The 12,937-nt window shown below is 39.4% G+C and overlaps 4 protein-coding genes across 18 annotated transcripts; 2 read left to right on the top strand and 2 right to left on the bottom strand.

Annotated features, from left to right (window-relative positions):
* Window positions 1–35: 35 nt before the first annotated feature.
* On the bottom strand, window positions 36–5,533 carry LOC111248559 (tetratricopeptide repeat protein 33-like). 8 transcript variants are annotated; one of them, XM_086987634.1, is made up of 3 exons: window positions 5,403–5,533; window positions 1,102–1,505; window positions 36–812 (listed from the first exon to the last, which is right to left on the bottom strand). In XM_086987634.1, exons 2-3 carry the CDS (start codon window positions 1,483–1,485, stop codon window positions 537–539), a joined length of 660 nt encoding a protein of 219 aa, XP_086843760.1. In that variant the 5' UTR covers window positions 1,486–1,505; window positions 5,403–5,533; the 3' UTR covers window positions 36–536. The 8 variants fall into 8 exon arrangements, with proteins under 8 accessions (XP_086843760.1, XP_022656789.1, XP_022656790.1 ...); XM_022801054.2 differs by lacking the exon at window positions 5,403–5,533 and adding an exon at window positions 4,049–4,183; XM_022801055.2 differs by lacking the exon at window positions 5,403–5,533 and adding an exon at window positions 4,064–4,174.
* Pif1 (Pif1 DNA helicase) lies at window positions 3,156–7,532 on the top strand. Of its 4 annotated transcripts, none has more exons than XM_086987613.1 (5): window positions 3,156–3,173; window positions 4,080–4,220; window positions 4,647–5,274; window positions 5,417–5,789; window positions 6,035–7,532. In XM_086987613.1, exons 2-5 carry the CDS (start codon window positions 4,080–4,082, stop codon window positions 6,711–6,713), a joined length of 1,821 nt encoding a protein of 606 aa, XP_086843739.1. In that variant the 5' UTR covers window positions 3,156–3,173; the 3' UTR covers window positions 6,714–7,532. The 4 variants fall into 4 exon arrangements, with proteins under 4 accessions (XP_086843739.1, XP_022656775.1, XP_022656778.1 ...); XM_022801040.2 differs by lacking the exon at window positions 3,156–3,173 and adding an exon at window positions 3,180–3,499; XM_022801043.2 differs by lacking the exon at window positions 3,156–3,173 and adding an exon at window positions 3,180–3,568 and having other exon boundaries at window positions 6,053–7,532.
* Window positions 7,518–9,702, bottom strand: LOC111248560 (uncharacterized). The gene is made up of 2 exons (XM_022801058.2): window positions 9,185–9,702; window positions 7,518–8,318 (listed from the first exon to the last, which is right to left on the bottom strand). The coding sequence occupies exons 1-2, from the start codon at window positions 9,470–9,472 to the stop codon at window positions 8,118–8,120; spliced, it is 489 nt and encodes a 162-aa protein (XP_022656793.1). The 5' UTR covers window positions 9,473–9,702; the 3' UTR covers window positions 7,518–8,117.
* Window positions 9,703–9,858: 156 nt separating this feature from the next.
* Window positions 9,859–12,512, top strand: LOC111248558 (putative dimethyladenosine transferase). 5 transcript variants are annotated; one of them, XM_022801049.2, is made up of 4 exons: window positions 9,859–10,207; window positions 10,613–10,820; window positions 11,328–11,646; window positions 11,846–12,512. In XM_022801049.2, the coding sequence occupies exons 2-4, from the start codon at window positions 10,625–10,627 to the stop codon at window positions 12,267–12,269; spliced, it is 939 nt and encodes a 312-aa protein (XP_022656784.1). In that variant the 5' UTR covers window positions 9,859–10,207; window positions 10,613–10,624; the 3' UTR covers window positions 12,270–12,512. The 5 variants fall into 5 exon arrangements, with proteins under 5 accessions (XP_022656784.1, XP_022656785.1, XP_022656786.1 ...); XM_022801050.2 differs by having other exon boundaries at window positions 10,610–10,820; XM_022801051.2 differs by having other exon boundaries at window positions 10,571–10,820.
* Window positions 12,513–12,937: the final 425 nt, after the last annotated feature.

Raw genomic sequence — 12,937 nt, 5'->3', positions numbered from 1 at the left:
GAATCTAAAGTAGCCAAAGGGAAAAAAAGGTAGAATTTATGATTTTTTTTTTTCATTTTTATTTATATATTTATAATTATGATAATAATAATAATTTGGAAATAAGTATTATCGATCAGGCGATTCCAGTATCAATCTCATGAAAGCCTCAAAAACAACAGTTTTAGTTCGATCATACACTGATGATCTTGTGCTCAGGTTTAATAGGCATGTTTCATCATGGCTTGAAATCTATTCTGCTAACCTGCATTTTTACGTATCTGAAGTAATTAGAAGGAATTGATCTAGTAGAAACAATACGTAATTTTAAAATATCTTCCGCCTGGTGAGGCTATGCCCTTAGCCAAACACAAAATATCATACATTTTTATACTAAATATTTAAAGCCAGAAACAGATGTAAACGGCACATTTATTGTTGCATCGATACGGCTTAAAACTGTTATAATCACATTTGACAACGCAGAATACATATTATACACGTAAGTTTGTTGACATTAATAGCTTTAAGTTTACACTAAACTGGCTACTGTGCCGTTAACGCTTCTTGACAAGCTTTTTAAAGTCGCTGCTCTCTGTGGGGACTGAGCCACTAGTGTTGTATCGGGTCCAGTGAAGCTCTTTCCAAACTTCCTCGTCTGCGGGATTTAACCTAAGAGCCCTTTGAAAGGCTTTTAAGGCAAGGTGAGGCTCTCCAAAAACTAACAAAGCCCGAGCGTGTGTATGGTGCGCCTCCCACCATAGCGGATTTAGCTTGATAGAGGCATCACAGCAACGAATCGCATCGTAATCTCGACGCAACTCCATGAGGATCTGGAAGTGGTTAATATAAGTTGTCAAAAACAATAATACAGTAATGTACTTGCTTGGTGACAACTACGGCAGTTGTATAGCCATAGTTCAAAGCCACTCGTAGAGATACTATAATTGTTAAGCGTAGTATCTATTAACACTGATTGCAACATTTAGAAACCTTCGCAACGTATCTAAATTGCTGCATTGTAAAAAAAGACGACAGTCCAAAAAGCGAAGGCAAAACCAAAATAAATTAAAGTTTAATTTGGAAAGGTCCTCGTGATTCAATTTAAAAACAAAAGCGTACCTGAGCCTTCATTTCGAAAACTTTTTCATCACATCTTCGCGCCAACAGCTCATCGATGAGCCCCAATGCAGAACCCCATAGTTCCTTCTGGCACATGGAGTCTATGCGATCGACAGTTATGCGAAATTCTTCATCGGTGATTAAGTTAACCCTTTTACGACTTCCGCGTCCAATATGACGGTTCGATGACACAAAATTTTTGTCGCCAACGGCCTGACCACGTTCTTCGTAGGAACGATAGTTCTTAAATTCCATGAAGTCCATCGGAACAGTGTCCTCCTCATCATTGTCATTGGAAATCCAACACGATACATTCAGACGAGGTGCCCGTCTTTTCCAAATTGAAGAACCCTGAACTGATGACATGGCAGCTTCGACCACCATAATGACGTCGATTGGAAAGACTGATAAATGTTCCACTACTTTAACTAAGTATCTTATCAGAAGTTAAACAAAAATCAAAAACGTATGTGGCTTGAAAACGAGTATGCTCAGAGTGGAATTTTCGCATGTGACACAATATTTTCGGGAGGCCGCGGTATAGAATAAAAAAAAGCCTTCTTGTTAAATGGATCATACTGAAATGCAAGCCAAGTAACCTTGTAAATTTGTAATCTTAATCGAACTTTCAAAGATTTGTAGGCAGCTACTTTTTTTTTCTAAGTGCATACCGTGCTGTCAGGAATAATTATCAGGACAGTACACTTCGACACCCATGCCTCAATTTTCCGCACACAAAAAGGCAACACAATTTATTGTTTTCTAAATTTCTTGTACATTTTTGTCATTTCGAATCACAGTATACATTTTAGGGTCGTCGGTTGATATTTTATAGGTAGCCTTTAATTGTAAGAAACGAATGGTCAAACGTAATATAAAGCTCACAGCATAGAGCTCAAAAAAAATTTCGTGGAACTCCAAAGGCTTATTGCTTTGTTGAGACACGGAATCTTCGACCCTGACATATACGTGAATCCGAAGTGGAAATCGGTTTGGCCTTTTTAAAACTTCCTTCTCTAGGATATCCAAGTTATGTGTGTGAATCTAAGCTAAAAATTTCGCCTTTACATATGATACTGCACCTTCTTCGTTATTTCCCAATCACTCTCATTACACAACCTTGTTATTAAAGGAAAAATTCTCAACAAACAGAACAATTCACAATATAACACCACCCATCCTCGACTAGCTAAGCCAGCACTGTGTACAGGGGTAACAAGGATGTCACAGGTGCATACTGAATTAAAACAATCGATTTGCGTAGCAGTTTCGGCACTATACCTCGTAATTTTCAAGAAAAAGCACGATAAGTGTTTACAGTCACCGCCCACTAATTAAATTACGGATACAGTAAAGACTGAAATTTAGACGCCATTGTTACTGTCTTAAATTGCCTCTAAAGTCCTATCTTCTATAGAAATACCAAATACAGCCTTTTAATATAGCTACGTGACAAACACAACTTACAGTACCATTTCCATTTTCTACACTTGGCTATATTTTTCCGAAGTCAATGTTTCAGTTACATGAAAATATGAACTACGTTTCTATTTATGAGAAAGCACAATTATTTCCAAACAAGTCTGGCTACTATCGTAATATCGGGTTAGAGATTAAGCCACGGGAATAATAACAAGACAGCTAGTTCTTTAAAATCTTCACTAGTGTGTTAAACATTTTATACCAGAACATGCCGCCCCCTATTTCGCGAAGTATACAAAATAGCAAACAAAAAATAACATCACCACCATTTGTAATTAGAAACCAATTTTCAATAATAAAAAAAAAACAATAAAAAAAAAAAGAAAAAACAGTTAGCCATACCTTATATTTCTTTTAGAGTACTCGCCAACGCTGGATCTGTACTTATTATAATAAATAATTTGGAATTTTAACGCACGAATACTCACTAAACAATCTTTGTTTTTGAACTATCAGCTGGTTATGCGACCCTCTCCATAAAATATAAGAGACGGCACATGCGCAACATTGTCAGCCCAGGAGAGTAGGGAGTTCAAACTTCGCGGGCTCCGCTTTTCTCTCCTTTTCAAATTAATTTGCAAAAGCACAAGGTCAGCAATTATGTGTTAATTCTGTCATCGCCATTATAAATGGAGATATGAGCCCACATGTTAGTCACGAAACTCAATAAATCGACAAACGAATAAAGGGCCTTAACACGAAGAGAACGGTCCGTCAGAGTGGCCGCCACGTTGATTTGTGGGGATTCAAAAATTAAATTCTCGTTGTGTAGTATTTACTGCTACCAGATCTTGTGCTCACTGTTTAAGAAAATTGAATCCTTTGTGCGCCATGTGAATTTCTGAGATAATTCTATATCTCTAAAATAAGGTGACCCTTATTAGTTAAAAGTGATTCAACGCTAGTCTCCGCTGAAGTAAGTTTTTTTTATCAACGTTTGCTTTGAAATTGTCCAGACTGCTAGTAGAATCCTATGCGTTACACGGTACGTTCGGTACTCTACTTTTTGGCAGATTAGTTGTATTTTTTCAAATAAATGCAATACAAACTCGTGTATATATGTTGCAAAGAAGCATGAGATTAATTTATCGTTCTTACGGCAGCACTGCTACAAGCGTGTACAGTACAGATTCCAATTTTAATAACTCAATAAACATCGGCCTACATTTATGAATTCAACAGACAAACATCACGTCCAAACATTATTTTGTTACTGTAAGCACAGGGAGATACTCTTCATAAAACTGTAACCACTTAATTTTAGTTTTAATTGTAGGTTGTAATTCTTATTGCAGTGTTTTTAGAAAATAGACCATTTGCAACAACACTCGTTTGGCTTGCGCAGTAAACATGGTAGCATAAGGCGAAAAGGTATACAAGAATAAAATTATGAGCCCAATAGTATACCAACAATTTAGTGTATTTCTTAAATGTTTATGGTAAATAAAGCTGAAATTGCACTAACGTTCGATCCTCGTACTTGCGTAACTTTTCAGATGGCATTACGAATTGAGGCAAATCCAATTTCGGGAAGCTGCATTGTAGAAAAGCTGCACGCTGATGGAAGCATCGCATCTCGCCAATCGTTTCGTAACGTCACAGCTTCAATTTGTAGAAATGCTTTGAAGGACGTTATGGTGAGAGATAACGCTTTAACCTTGACCCATGATCATGTTGTGGTGTTCCGGTAGCTTTTCAATACTGCTTGAGAATAGGGCTCTTTTTTCAAGCATTGTCTCCTCTATAGAGCAGAACGTCGTATCAAATAGAGCCCCACGTAAAATGAGATTGCTATTGTGCACATGAGCGTCTATAAATGCATAGATATGAAACCGGGTTATCCATACAAGGATCAAAATACTATCACAAGAATGCTCACGCTTAGACTATCCTAAGTCATTATTTGATCACTTTTAATTTGATGACACACGTTGCACAGAACAATTCAATCGTCATTATCATTTGTCTTACAGAAAAACCAAAGGGGTTATTCTTAACCATTTTTTTCTACTGAACCAGCTTTTTTACAGAGTAAATTTCTAACAGGTTGGTGTGTCTTTTAGGTGCGCATAGAAGCTCAAAAAATGGCAAAACTGCTTATACTTCCTATTGTAAGCGACAATGTGACTATTCATCGAAAATTCGTCAAAGATGGCAAAATGACCCTAGCTTTCAAGAAGCAGCTAATCCGGGTGATGTTTTCAAACTGTGCGGCCAGCACGCTGTCAACTTTCGTGAAAATGCTTATTATAAAAACCACTGTAATCACACCAGATAGACCGAAAATTGCCCTGCGCGAGAAACAGCTGCAACAGAATCAAGGAATAGAAAATATCTCACCCCTGCTTGTAACCCGTGGTGGTGCTTTGGTTCGTAAAGGGGGAGCCTCTCCATTGAAAACACCGAACTCGAAACGAATTAGAACAATCAGTGCAAACGATAAAGAGAACTGCGGTCCCGTAGGGCGCATGTTACACGCGATGCCGATTTCTCTCTCTAAAGAACAACGCGAAGTTTTGGCTTTGGTGAAAAGTGGCGCATCTATATTTTTTACTGGTTCTGCGGGAACCGGTAAGACCTTCTTGTTGAGACGAATTATCAGCTCACTTTCGCCCAATTCTACGTTCGTTACCGCGAGTACCGGTATTGCTGCCAGCCATTTAGGAGGCTCAACAGTGCATTCTTTTGCCGGTAGGTCCATATAGCAAAAATAGCTTTCATTCAGTAAATAGTTTATCGCAAAAATGGTTTTCTTTAGCGTATGGTTCGAGTACACTGTTAGCGCTATATTTTGCTGCTTGAAGAAAGTCATAACTTACTTGCTATGCTCCAGGAATCGGCTTTGGAGGTGCAACCGTTTCTTCTTTAGCAGAAAAGACCCGTAAGAGCCCTGCAATGACAAACTGGAAACGATGTCGACATCTAATTATTGATGAGATCTCACTGTTGGATGGGACTTATTTTGAAAAACTCGAGGCGGTGGCGCGTATCCTTAAGAATACTGACAAGCCGTTTGGTGGAATTCAGGTTATCTTATCTGGAGATTTCTTCCAGTTGCCACCCGTAAGTAAAACAGGGCAGAGAAAGTTTGTGTTCCAGACCAAATGTTGGAACGACGTTATAAACAAGATCTACGAATTAAAAGAAGTTCATCGACAGAAAGACCGCCAATTCGTCTCAATCTTGCAGGAGATTCGCATGGGAAGGTAAGCTAAGGTTTTTTCGCCACTACTGAGTGCACATTTTAGATACGCTGGTGAAAAAACTCAAAAAAGGTTTACACGAAATGACTGTGAAGCTATTTTTGGCGAATCCAAGCTGCTTACGGAAAGCTCTCTAACACTTTATATCCGTTAGTCACGGTGTGGTTATTTAATTATGCGATTACCATTGTAACGCAAAGTTTGACTCCGCTAAAGGCACAAGCTGCTATTTCTATATTCAATTATAGTCTGCTCCTCAATTTTAGGTGTTCTGACGACAGTGCCAAAACCCTAATAAGTACTGTACTAAACAAGGTGGACGGTGATGGAATCCTTGCGACAAAACTGTCAACACACAACGTCGACGTAGATGCCCTCAACGAACAGTTTTTCAGACGGCTGCCGGGAGAAACGAAGGTTTTCAAGTCCAGCGACTCTGTTGAAAGCATGAAGATATTTCTAGATAGTCATTTGCCTATTCAGGATGTTTTGCGCCTGAAGGTTGGCGCCCAGGTTATGCTAGTAAAGAATACGAAAGTAGCTGATGGTTTGGCTAACGGAAGTCGGGGTGTGGTAACTGGGTTCGATAAAGTTGGACTGCCTATAGTTAAGTTCAGGAGAGGAATTACAACGTCGATCGGACCTGAAAAATGGACAATTACTGGATCAGGAGGTGCTTCGTTCAGTAGAAAACAGATTCCACTCAAGCTGGCTTGGGCTATGAGTATACATAAAAGTCAGGGCTTGACACTTGATGCAGTTGAGATCAGTTTGGCCAAGGTTTTTGAGTCGGGGCAGGCGTATGTCGCCCTTTCGCGTGCATCAAGCTTGCAAGGTCTTAAGGTGCTTGATTTCAAGCCCTCAGCAGTCCGCGCCGACCCACAGGTCATCGAATTCTACAGTCGAATCAGTCGAAACGGTGCCTAAGTTTGCCTGGTAAACGGACCGCTGACGAAGGGTGACATGGGCTAAGCAAAAGCCTAAGTAAACATTGTACGTCGTTGTGCGAGTACAATACGGGTTGTGTCTCTCATTGTTCGTGCATCATACTGACAGAACGTTTAGTAGTGTGGCCGTATTGAGCATACAATTCACTGGATTAGGAGGACAAGGACACAGGATGGATTACAGTCGATTATACAACATAGGAAACGTATTGGCACGGCTTCGACAATCGAAGCATAGAATCATTACAAGTTCATAAGTCATATCTCCCCATCATGTACATATATACAGGCTTATAAAATAATTACTGACTGGTCTATATGAGAAAAACAAATAGAAAGCGCTAAGTGAATGAATTATGGGAAGCGTTCGTCTACGCTCTTGACTCTTTTCCCGTATTACGTATTCGCGTACTGGCAATGAACTTCCAAGTGTGCAAATTATATGGACTTAATCATATATTAGAAGGACATTTCGACGAGAAAATCACGTTAAAGTTTTAGGCGAAAGCTAACTAGGGAGGAATTTTCTCCTACATACGTGTAGATTTACAACTTACATGCGACAATTATTGCAATTTACGTGCGACATTTATTAAAACTGCCGTTTTCAATCGCTTTCACTTAGAAATGATGAAAATTTATGAAATCCGGAGTTTCTATGTAATGCAACAAAATTCACTGATGGTTATGTTTTGCACAATACATACTGTCACAAATAATCATATAAAGACGAACACTAATAGTCATCGCAACGGTTGCTAATAAAAAAAAATACTCTATTAGCTTATTTTTACGTGAACGTATCTGGTTTTTACTTTGTTTTATTTGATTCTGCTATCAAACAAATTGGTACTTTATTGTTCTCTAAGCCACTGGCATAATCCAAATCCGATCTTTGTAGAAAAGTGCATCACATCGTTTCACACAGTCGATAATTTTGCCATTAAAGGTAAATTGGCATTAGTAGCCATGATAAACGATACGTGATTCGGTTCGAACCCACTATAAGCTTGCTGCGGAACTCACTTTGGGAGACGCACCCACGGACAGAAATTGGTTATTAGCAATGCTATTCTCATTCAGTTGTTTACATAGATTGTGCCGATTAATAAACACAGGCCACAGGGGCTACAGCATTGCATATTGTTATAGGAGCATCGCTTTTCTAGAACAGTACGATTATCCTAACATCCGATCAAGCCAAAAAAGTTCTATGGTCAACAGTAAATCATATGATTTAGCCACAGACGCCGGTAAGTAGTGAAACATAGCCCTCATATTATGAATTTATTGAATCTGATGATTATCGAATTCGTAGCATACAATCAACGAGATGAGAACGACAAGTGTTATCGTGGGTGCTGGAAGTGACGGCGCGCAATTCTCAACCGCATCCACCACGACCACAGCGCTTCTTCGTTGGTCTCCAACCGCAAGAACCGCCGCTTCCCATTAACGGATTGTAGTCATCACCCCTCAGTGATGAAGTACCTGCGTTATGCGAGCTGGGCGGTCGCGCTTTGTTTATGTCGAGCAGACGCTCCTTTCGTTCAAGTTTCTCTTTGCGTTTTTGCTCTTCTCTCTCCTTTAAGCACGTACCACCAAAAAATAGAAAATGAAAAGACAAAACAACACAAAACTTAGACAGTAGAAATTAAAATTCCAACACGATACTAACGGAACTGTCAGGCCTAATCTATAATGTTTCTATGAGCTCATTACAGCCTTACGGATATAGATGAGAAAGAGGACGAAGCAAACGTATTCTATCAATTTTCTGCCAAGTAACTACAATTTACCTAAACACAGCTTTATAGTATTAAGGAAGTAACTAGACAGCAATAATTGTATCCATCATGATAGAACGAAGTCTAACATTTTAGGCGATTATTGTTATAGCCATGTGAATCGTACGATTTCTCTATAAAAGCGTGAGCAAGGTAGAAAATAATCAAGCCAACTTTTATTGAAAACATAGAAAAGTTCTTCCTAAGGAAACATTGCAGTGAAGTGTATATATTACGCATCATCGAATCAATGTCACAGATGTTTGTAAATAATAAAGGTCATACTACTTGAAACAGAACTATATTTCAATTTATATAGTTCTCCACTCCAAAAGTAGTCAACCACTTAACTGGTTTAGATGTTTCCTTCCACTATTACAAAAACAGCAGTTTTGTTCCTGCGTCTGCCTCAGATACACAAAGCAATAACGGTAGTTTGAAATATCCTCGTAAATAGTTTACCGTTCACTTTTATATCGTCACAGGGCGTTTTTTGTTAATTAACTATTTAAATCTGGTGGACTGTCACGGACAACCTAAGCGACAGTGGGGTACCCAAGTCAATGATAGCAAGTAAAGTTTGCTAGGTCATGTTACTCTATGAAATTATTGTATATTTTGTAGCTTGGTCAGTGGATTTACTACAACTCTATTGCCTACTCACCTTCATTTTAGCGCGGTTCACCTCGGCATTACGTTCCGCTTCTTCGATTAGACGTCTTCGAGCTTCTAAAATGTGTCTCCTTTGAGCATCGTCATCTCCCGATGTATTCTGGGGGGGTAAGGTAGCTCTTTCCGTTCTGAATAATCCAAACATAAATCCACTAGAAGGCATGCAGAGCCTATGTGATGATTTTTTATAAAGGTACACTACGAACAAAACGACCCCGATAATGAGCCATTCTCTAGGCCCAAGAAGCCCGTCAGCCTCTTCGCCGTAGTCGTCCTGCATGGCGGTTCTTCTAGTTCATTGCAAGAACCAATTCAAACACTGAAATCACCATTCCTATATTTGATCAAAGGCTAATGGCAGCTCTTAGTATAATCTGTGTGGAATCTAACCATGTGGAGATGACTAGCTTAAATGTGAATTGCGGTGTAAATAAGTTCACAAATGGCAAAAGACTCCAGTTGCTTTCCTGATCACCCACAGCTGACTGCTGGCTCTGCACAGGCGATATACACACAGTAGTACGTCGGATCAACAAACGTCAAATCAGTTCTCCCGCTAAATTTGGCGGGGAAAATGGCCAAACGTCAGTGACTACACGCATAACGATCGTGTTTTTTTGGGCAAATTATGTTCAGGTCTTTTTCGGTAGACGCATCTTATCTACTTGGTGGCACGTGTTGGCTGTTCAAGCAGTATGCTGTTTTCGTTGTGTATTTTTTTGGTCCTTTTTTGCTATATTTGTTGAAGCCAGTACTTCGGTGCAGCACCGATGACTGCTAATAGTAAGAAAAGGCCGGTAATCAACGGAATGCAGTCACCAGCGCTACCTGATTGTCGTAGGCGGCTATAGGATTTCAGTCTGTCGTGTTCGACTTGCGGGGCGGGCTCAGCGAGACAACAGCCCAAATGCCCAGATTGTTCCACGTGCTTTTCAGCTGGGCTTCAGTCGCGTCGGGTTATCTTCCAAAGGCGTTTCTATTCTTGCTGATTATTGTACTGAGCGCCGCTCACGGGGTGAGTGCTTTACCTAGATTTGCTGACAGATATCCGAAACTATTCCGTGGGAATTGCAATGAAGTGATTGGGAACACCAAGTTAACAGCATGTAAGCAGTATTTTAACAGAATTATGCGCGTTGTATGTATTAACGTGTGGAAAACTACTCAATGTGTTCTCTATATCGTCTGTTACGCTCGCATAGAGTTGACGATATCATTTAGATGCGTCACGTGGGCACTGTGTTGTAAGTTTTATATTCCAATGGTGATTAATGTACTTAAAAACATCAACAACTTAACATATTTTTATTATATGGAAAAACCTTAAGCTGCCATAGAATCATATTCGGATATGAGACAATTGACAGCATCGTTGCAGGGAGGTAATGAGATTAATCACGGCTTGCTTCTGGTTTAGCAGACCCTGTAGAAGATGGGTCGTTCGAAATCGAAAGTGGGCAATGGCAAATCTACCATTACCGCTAAAACAAGCAACAGTGGCCAACAGCTGACATTTAATACTGAATTGGGTCAACATATCCTCAAGAACCCACTTGTCATTCAGTCAATAGTCGAAAAAGCAGCAGTACGGAGTACCGATGTGGTTCTCGAAATCGGTCCTGGTACAGGTGAGCAGGCAATTAGGTTTGATGTAAGGCTTATTAAAATCGAAGAACGTTTTTTTATGGATGCGGGATATTACCTGAAGCTATGCTCGATTCATTTCCCGGTGTCTCAATGGAGAATAGACTCAGGATAAATTTAATCAATGGAGTATTTTTTCCATTCCACAGTATTTGGAAATAATTTAAATAAATGTGGAGTGCAATAGATGTCAAGCTTTGCTGTTGACTTTAGTTTAGTCACAGAGATTTTGGGTACATCTTAAATTTATGCTTAAAATATCACTTAATGAGTTTTACTTTAATTTACTTTAATGTGTAAACTCAAGTAGAGGAGAAAGAACAGATTTTGCCTTGAGTTCTCTGAATAACATGTTTAACTGTTTTTTTACCAGGTACGCTTGCAGCATTTTTTTATACATACCTTATACATACCTGAATATGCGCGAACTAGCAGTTTGCTTGGGTACTGTATGTGTAACATCTGCGTCTTCAATTAATTGCTCCGCACAGGTAACATGACAGTTCGTCTCCTAGAAAAAGCCAAAAAAGTGATAGCCTGTGAGGTTGACCCCCGGATGGTTGCCGAACTGCAGAAACGCGTACAGTGTACTCCACTTCAGCCCAAGTTGCAGATCATTGTGGGCGACGTCATCAAAAACAACCTTCCATTCTTCGACCTTTGTGTGGCTAACATGCCCTATCAAATATCGTCTCCCTTCGTTTTTAAGTTGCTTCTCCATCGACCATTCTTCCGCTGCGCCGTTCTTATGTTTCAGAAGGAATTCGCGGAGCGATTAGTCGCCAAGCCTGGAGACAAACTATATTGCAGGTGAGGCGACTGAAGGCGACTTATGATCATAGTATGGCAGGCAATGGAATTTCAGTGCAAGAAAACTTAATTATAGTAAGTTGTCTCGCATTTAACTCAACAATGCTTAACAACAATTAATTAATGTTGACGTCACATATGTTAGGCGTATTGCAAAATTTGACGCTTATTTTTTTTGTCATTTTTTAACATTTCAAAGGTTATCGGTCAATACCCAACTTCTGGCCCGGATTGACATTATAATGAAGGTCGGCAAGAATAATTTCCGACCTCCACCAAAGGTTGAATCTGCTGTTGTTCGCCTTGAACCTCGGAACCCGCCCCCGAACATTGATTATGCCTCATGGGATGGTCTGCTCCGGATTTGTTTTGTTAGGAAAAACAAAACTCTTTCGGCCAGCTTTAACCAAACTTCAATTCTTCACATGCTTGAGAAAAACTATATAGCAGTGGCCGCACTGAAAGGCAGTGGTGGAATTCCTACGAACTTTTTAATCAAGGAGCTAGTCAGCGAATGCCTAGGTGCCTATGCACAGAAACGTGCCAGACAATTAGATCTCGACGACTTCCTTCAGTTGTTGCTCAACTTTACGAGCAAAGGTATTCATTTCAACATGATCTAAGTCTGTTATGATCTGAAGGTTATATTAGGCTAGCTTATGGAGATTATGGCGAACGAAAAATTATACGCGCAATCATGCACAACCTGCTGCAATTCCAATTGTGTCATACAAAAAAGTTCGTTACTCCCTGCGGCTACCACTTCATGTGACCATTCGTTATGATTCGTGTTGTAGATCTAAGCAGGAAGCAAATTAGAGTGAATAAATACAAATACCAGGGTTGCTGTCGACGTTCTACTTGTACATATGTTTGTGTTTATTTACATTTACAAGTATTTGTATCATGTATTATTCTTATACATACATTTAAATTATGGGTAATATTACGATTAATAAATATAATAAAAGACTCGATATTGCTGTTACTGTTGATTGTATTTTAGATGTGCACATGTGGGTGTTATCATGAAACTGCTAATGGTATCCATTACACGAACCATTAGGACTTACAGCTTAGATAATCTGCAGTAAAAGAATATGTCAGAAAGAAAGGACAAGGGTTCTACTATCAAGCTTTACCATAACGGGTATAAGGGTATGAAGTAGATACAAGAGTTAAAACCAATATGTTATCAGAGTGCGCAGAAGGTCGCAAAATCAGCTTGTTTGACAATACTAATAGAAATACGTCATACCAATCGCATCGCTAGAAGGACCGTCCAGTCTTT

The sequence above is a fragment of the Varroa destructor genome, unplaced genomic scaffold, assembly GCF_002443255.2.
Source record: "Varroa destructor unplaced genomic scaffold, Vdes_3.0 BEIS01000004.1, whole genome shotgun sequence".
NCBI classification, from domain to species: domain Eukaryota; kingdom Metazoa; phylum Arthropoda; class Arachnida; order Mesostigmata; family Varroidae; genus Varroa; species Varroa destructor.
Note: the sequence above shows the minus strand (reverse complement) of the source record. Positions and strands in the feature narration are given on the sequence as shown.

Bases quoted from the DNA above. Each gene is read 5' to 3' on its own strand.
- LOC111248558 (XM_022801049.2), top strand. From the start codon at position 10,625: ATGGGTCGTTCGAAATCGAAAGTGGGCAATGGCAAATCTACCATTACC. The intron at 10,821-11,327 runs GTGAGCAGGCAA...TGCTCCGCACAG, and splicing joins CGAAATCGGTCCTGGTACAG to GTAACATGACAGTTCGTCTC. The intron at 11,647-11,845 runs GTGAGGCGACTG...AACATTTCAAAG, and splicing joins GGAGACAAACTATATTGCAG to GTTATCGGTCAATACCCAAC.
- LOC111248559 (XM_086987634.1), bottom strand. From the start codon at position 1,485: ATGGTGGTCGAAGCTGCCATGTCATCAGTTCAGGGTTCTTCAATTTGG. The intron at 813-1,101 runs GTACGCTTTTGT...AACCACTTCCAG, and splicing joins TTTTCGAAATGAAGGCTCAG to ATCCTCATGGAGTTGCGTCG.
- LOC111248560 (XM_022801058.2), bottom strand. From the start codon at position 9,472: ATGCAGGACGACTACGGCGAAGAGGCTGACGGGCTTCTTGGGCCTAGA. The intron at 8,319-9,184 runs GTGAGTAGGCAA...ACGTGCTTAAAG, and splicing joins TGAACCGCGCTAAAATGAAG to GAGAGAGAAGAGCAAAAACG.
- Pif1 (XM_022801039.2), top strand. The intron at 4,221-4,646 runs GTGAGAGATAAC...TGTGTCTTTTAG, and splicing joins ATGCTTTGAAGGACGTTATG to GTGCGCATAGAAGCTCAAAA. The intron at 5,790-6,034 runs GTAAGCTAAGGT...ATTCAATTATAG, and splicing joins CAGGAGATTCGCATGGGAAG to TCTGCTCCTCAATTTTAGGT.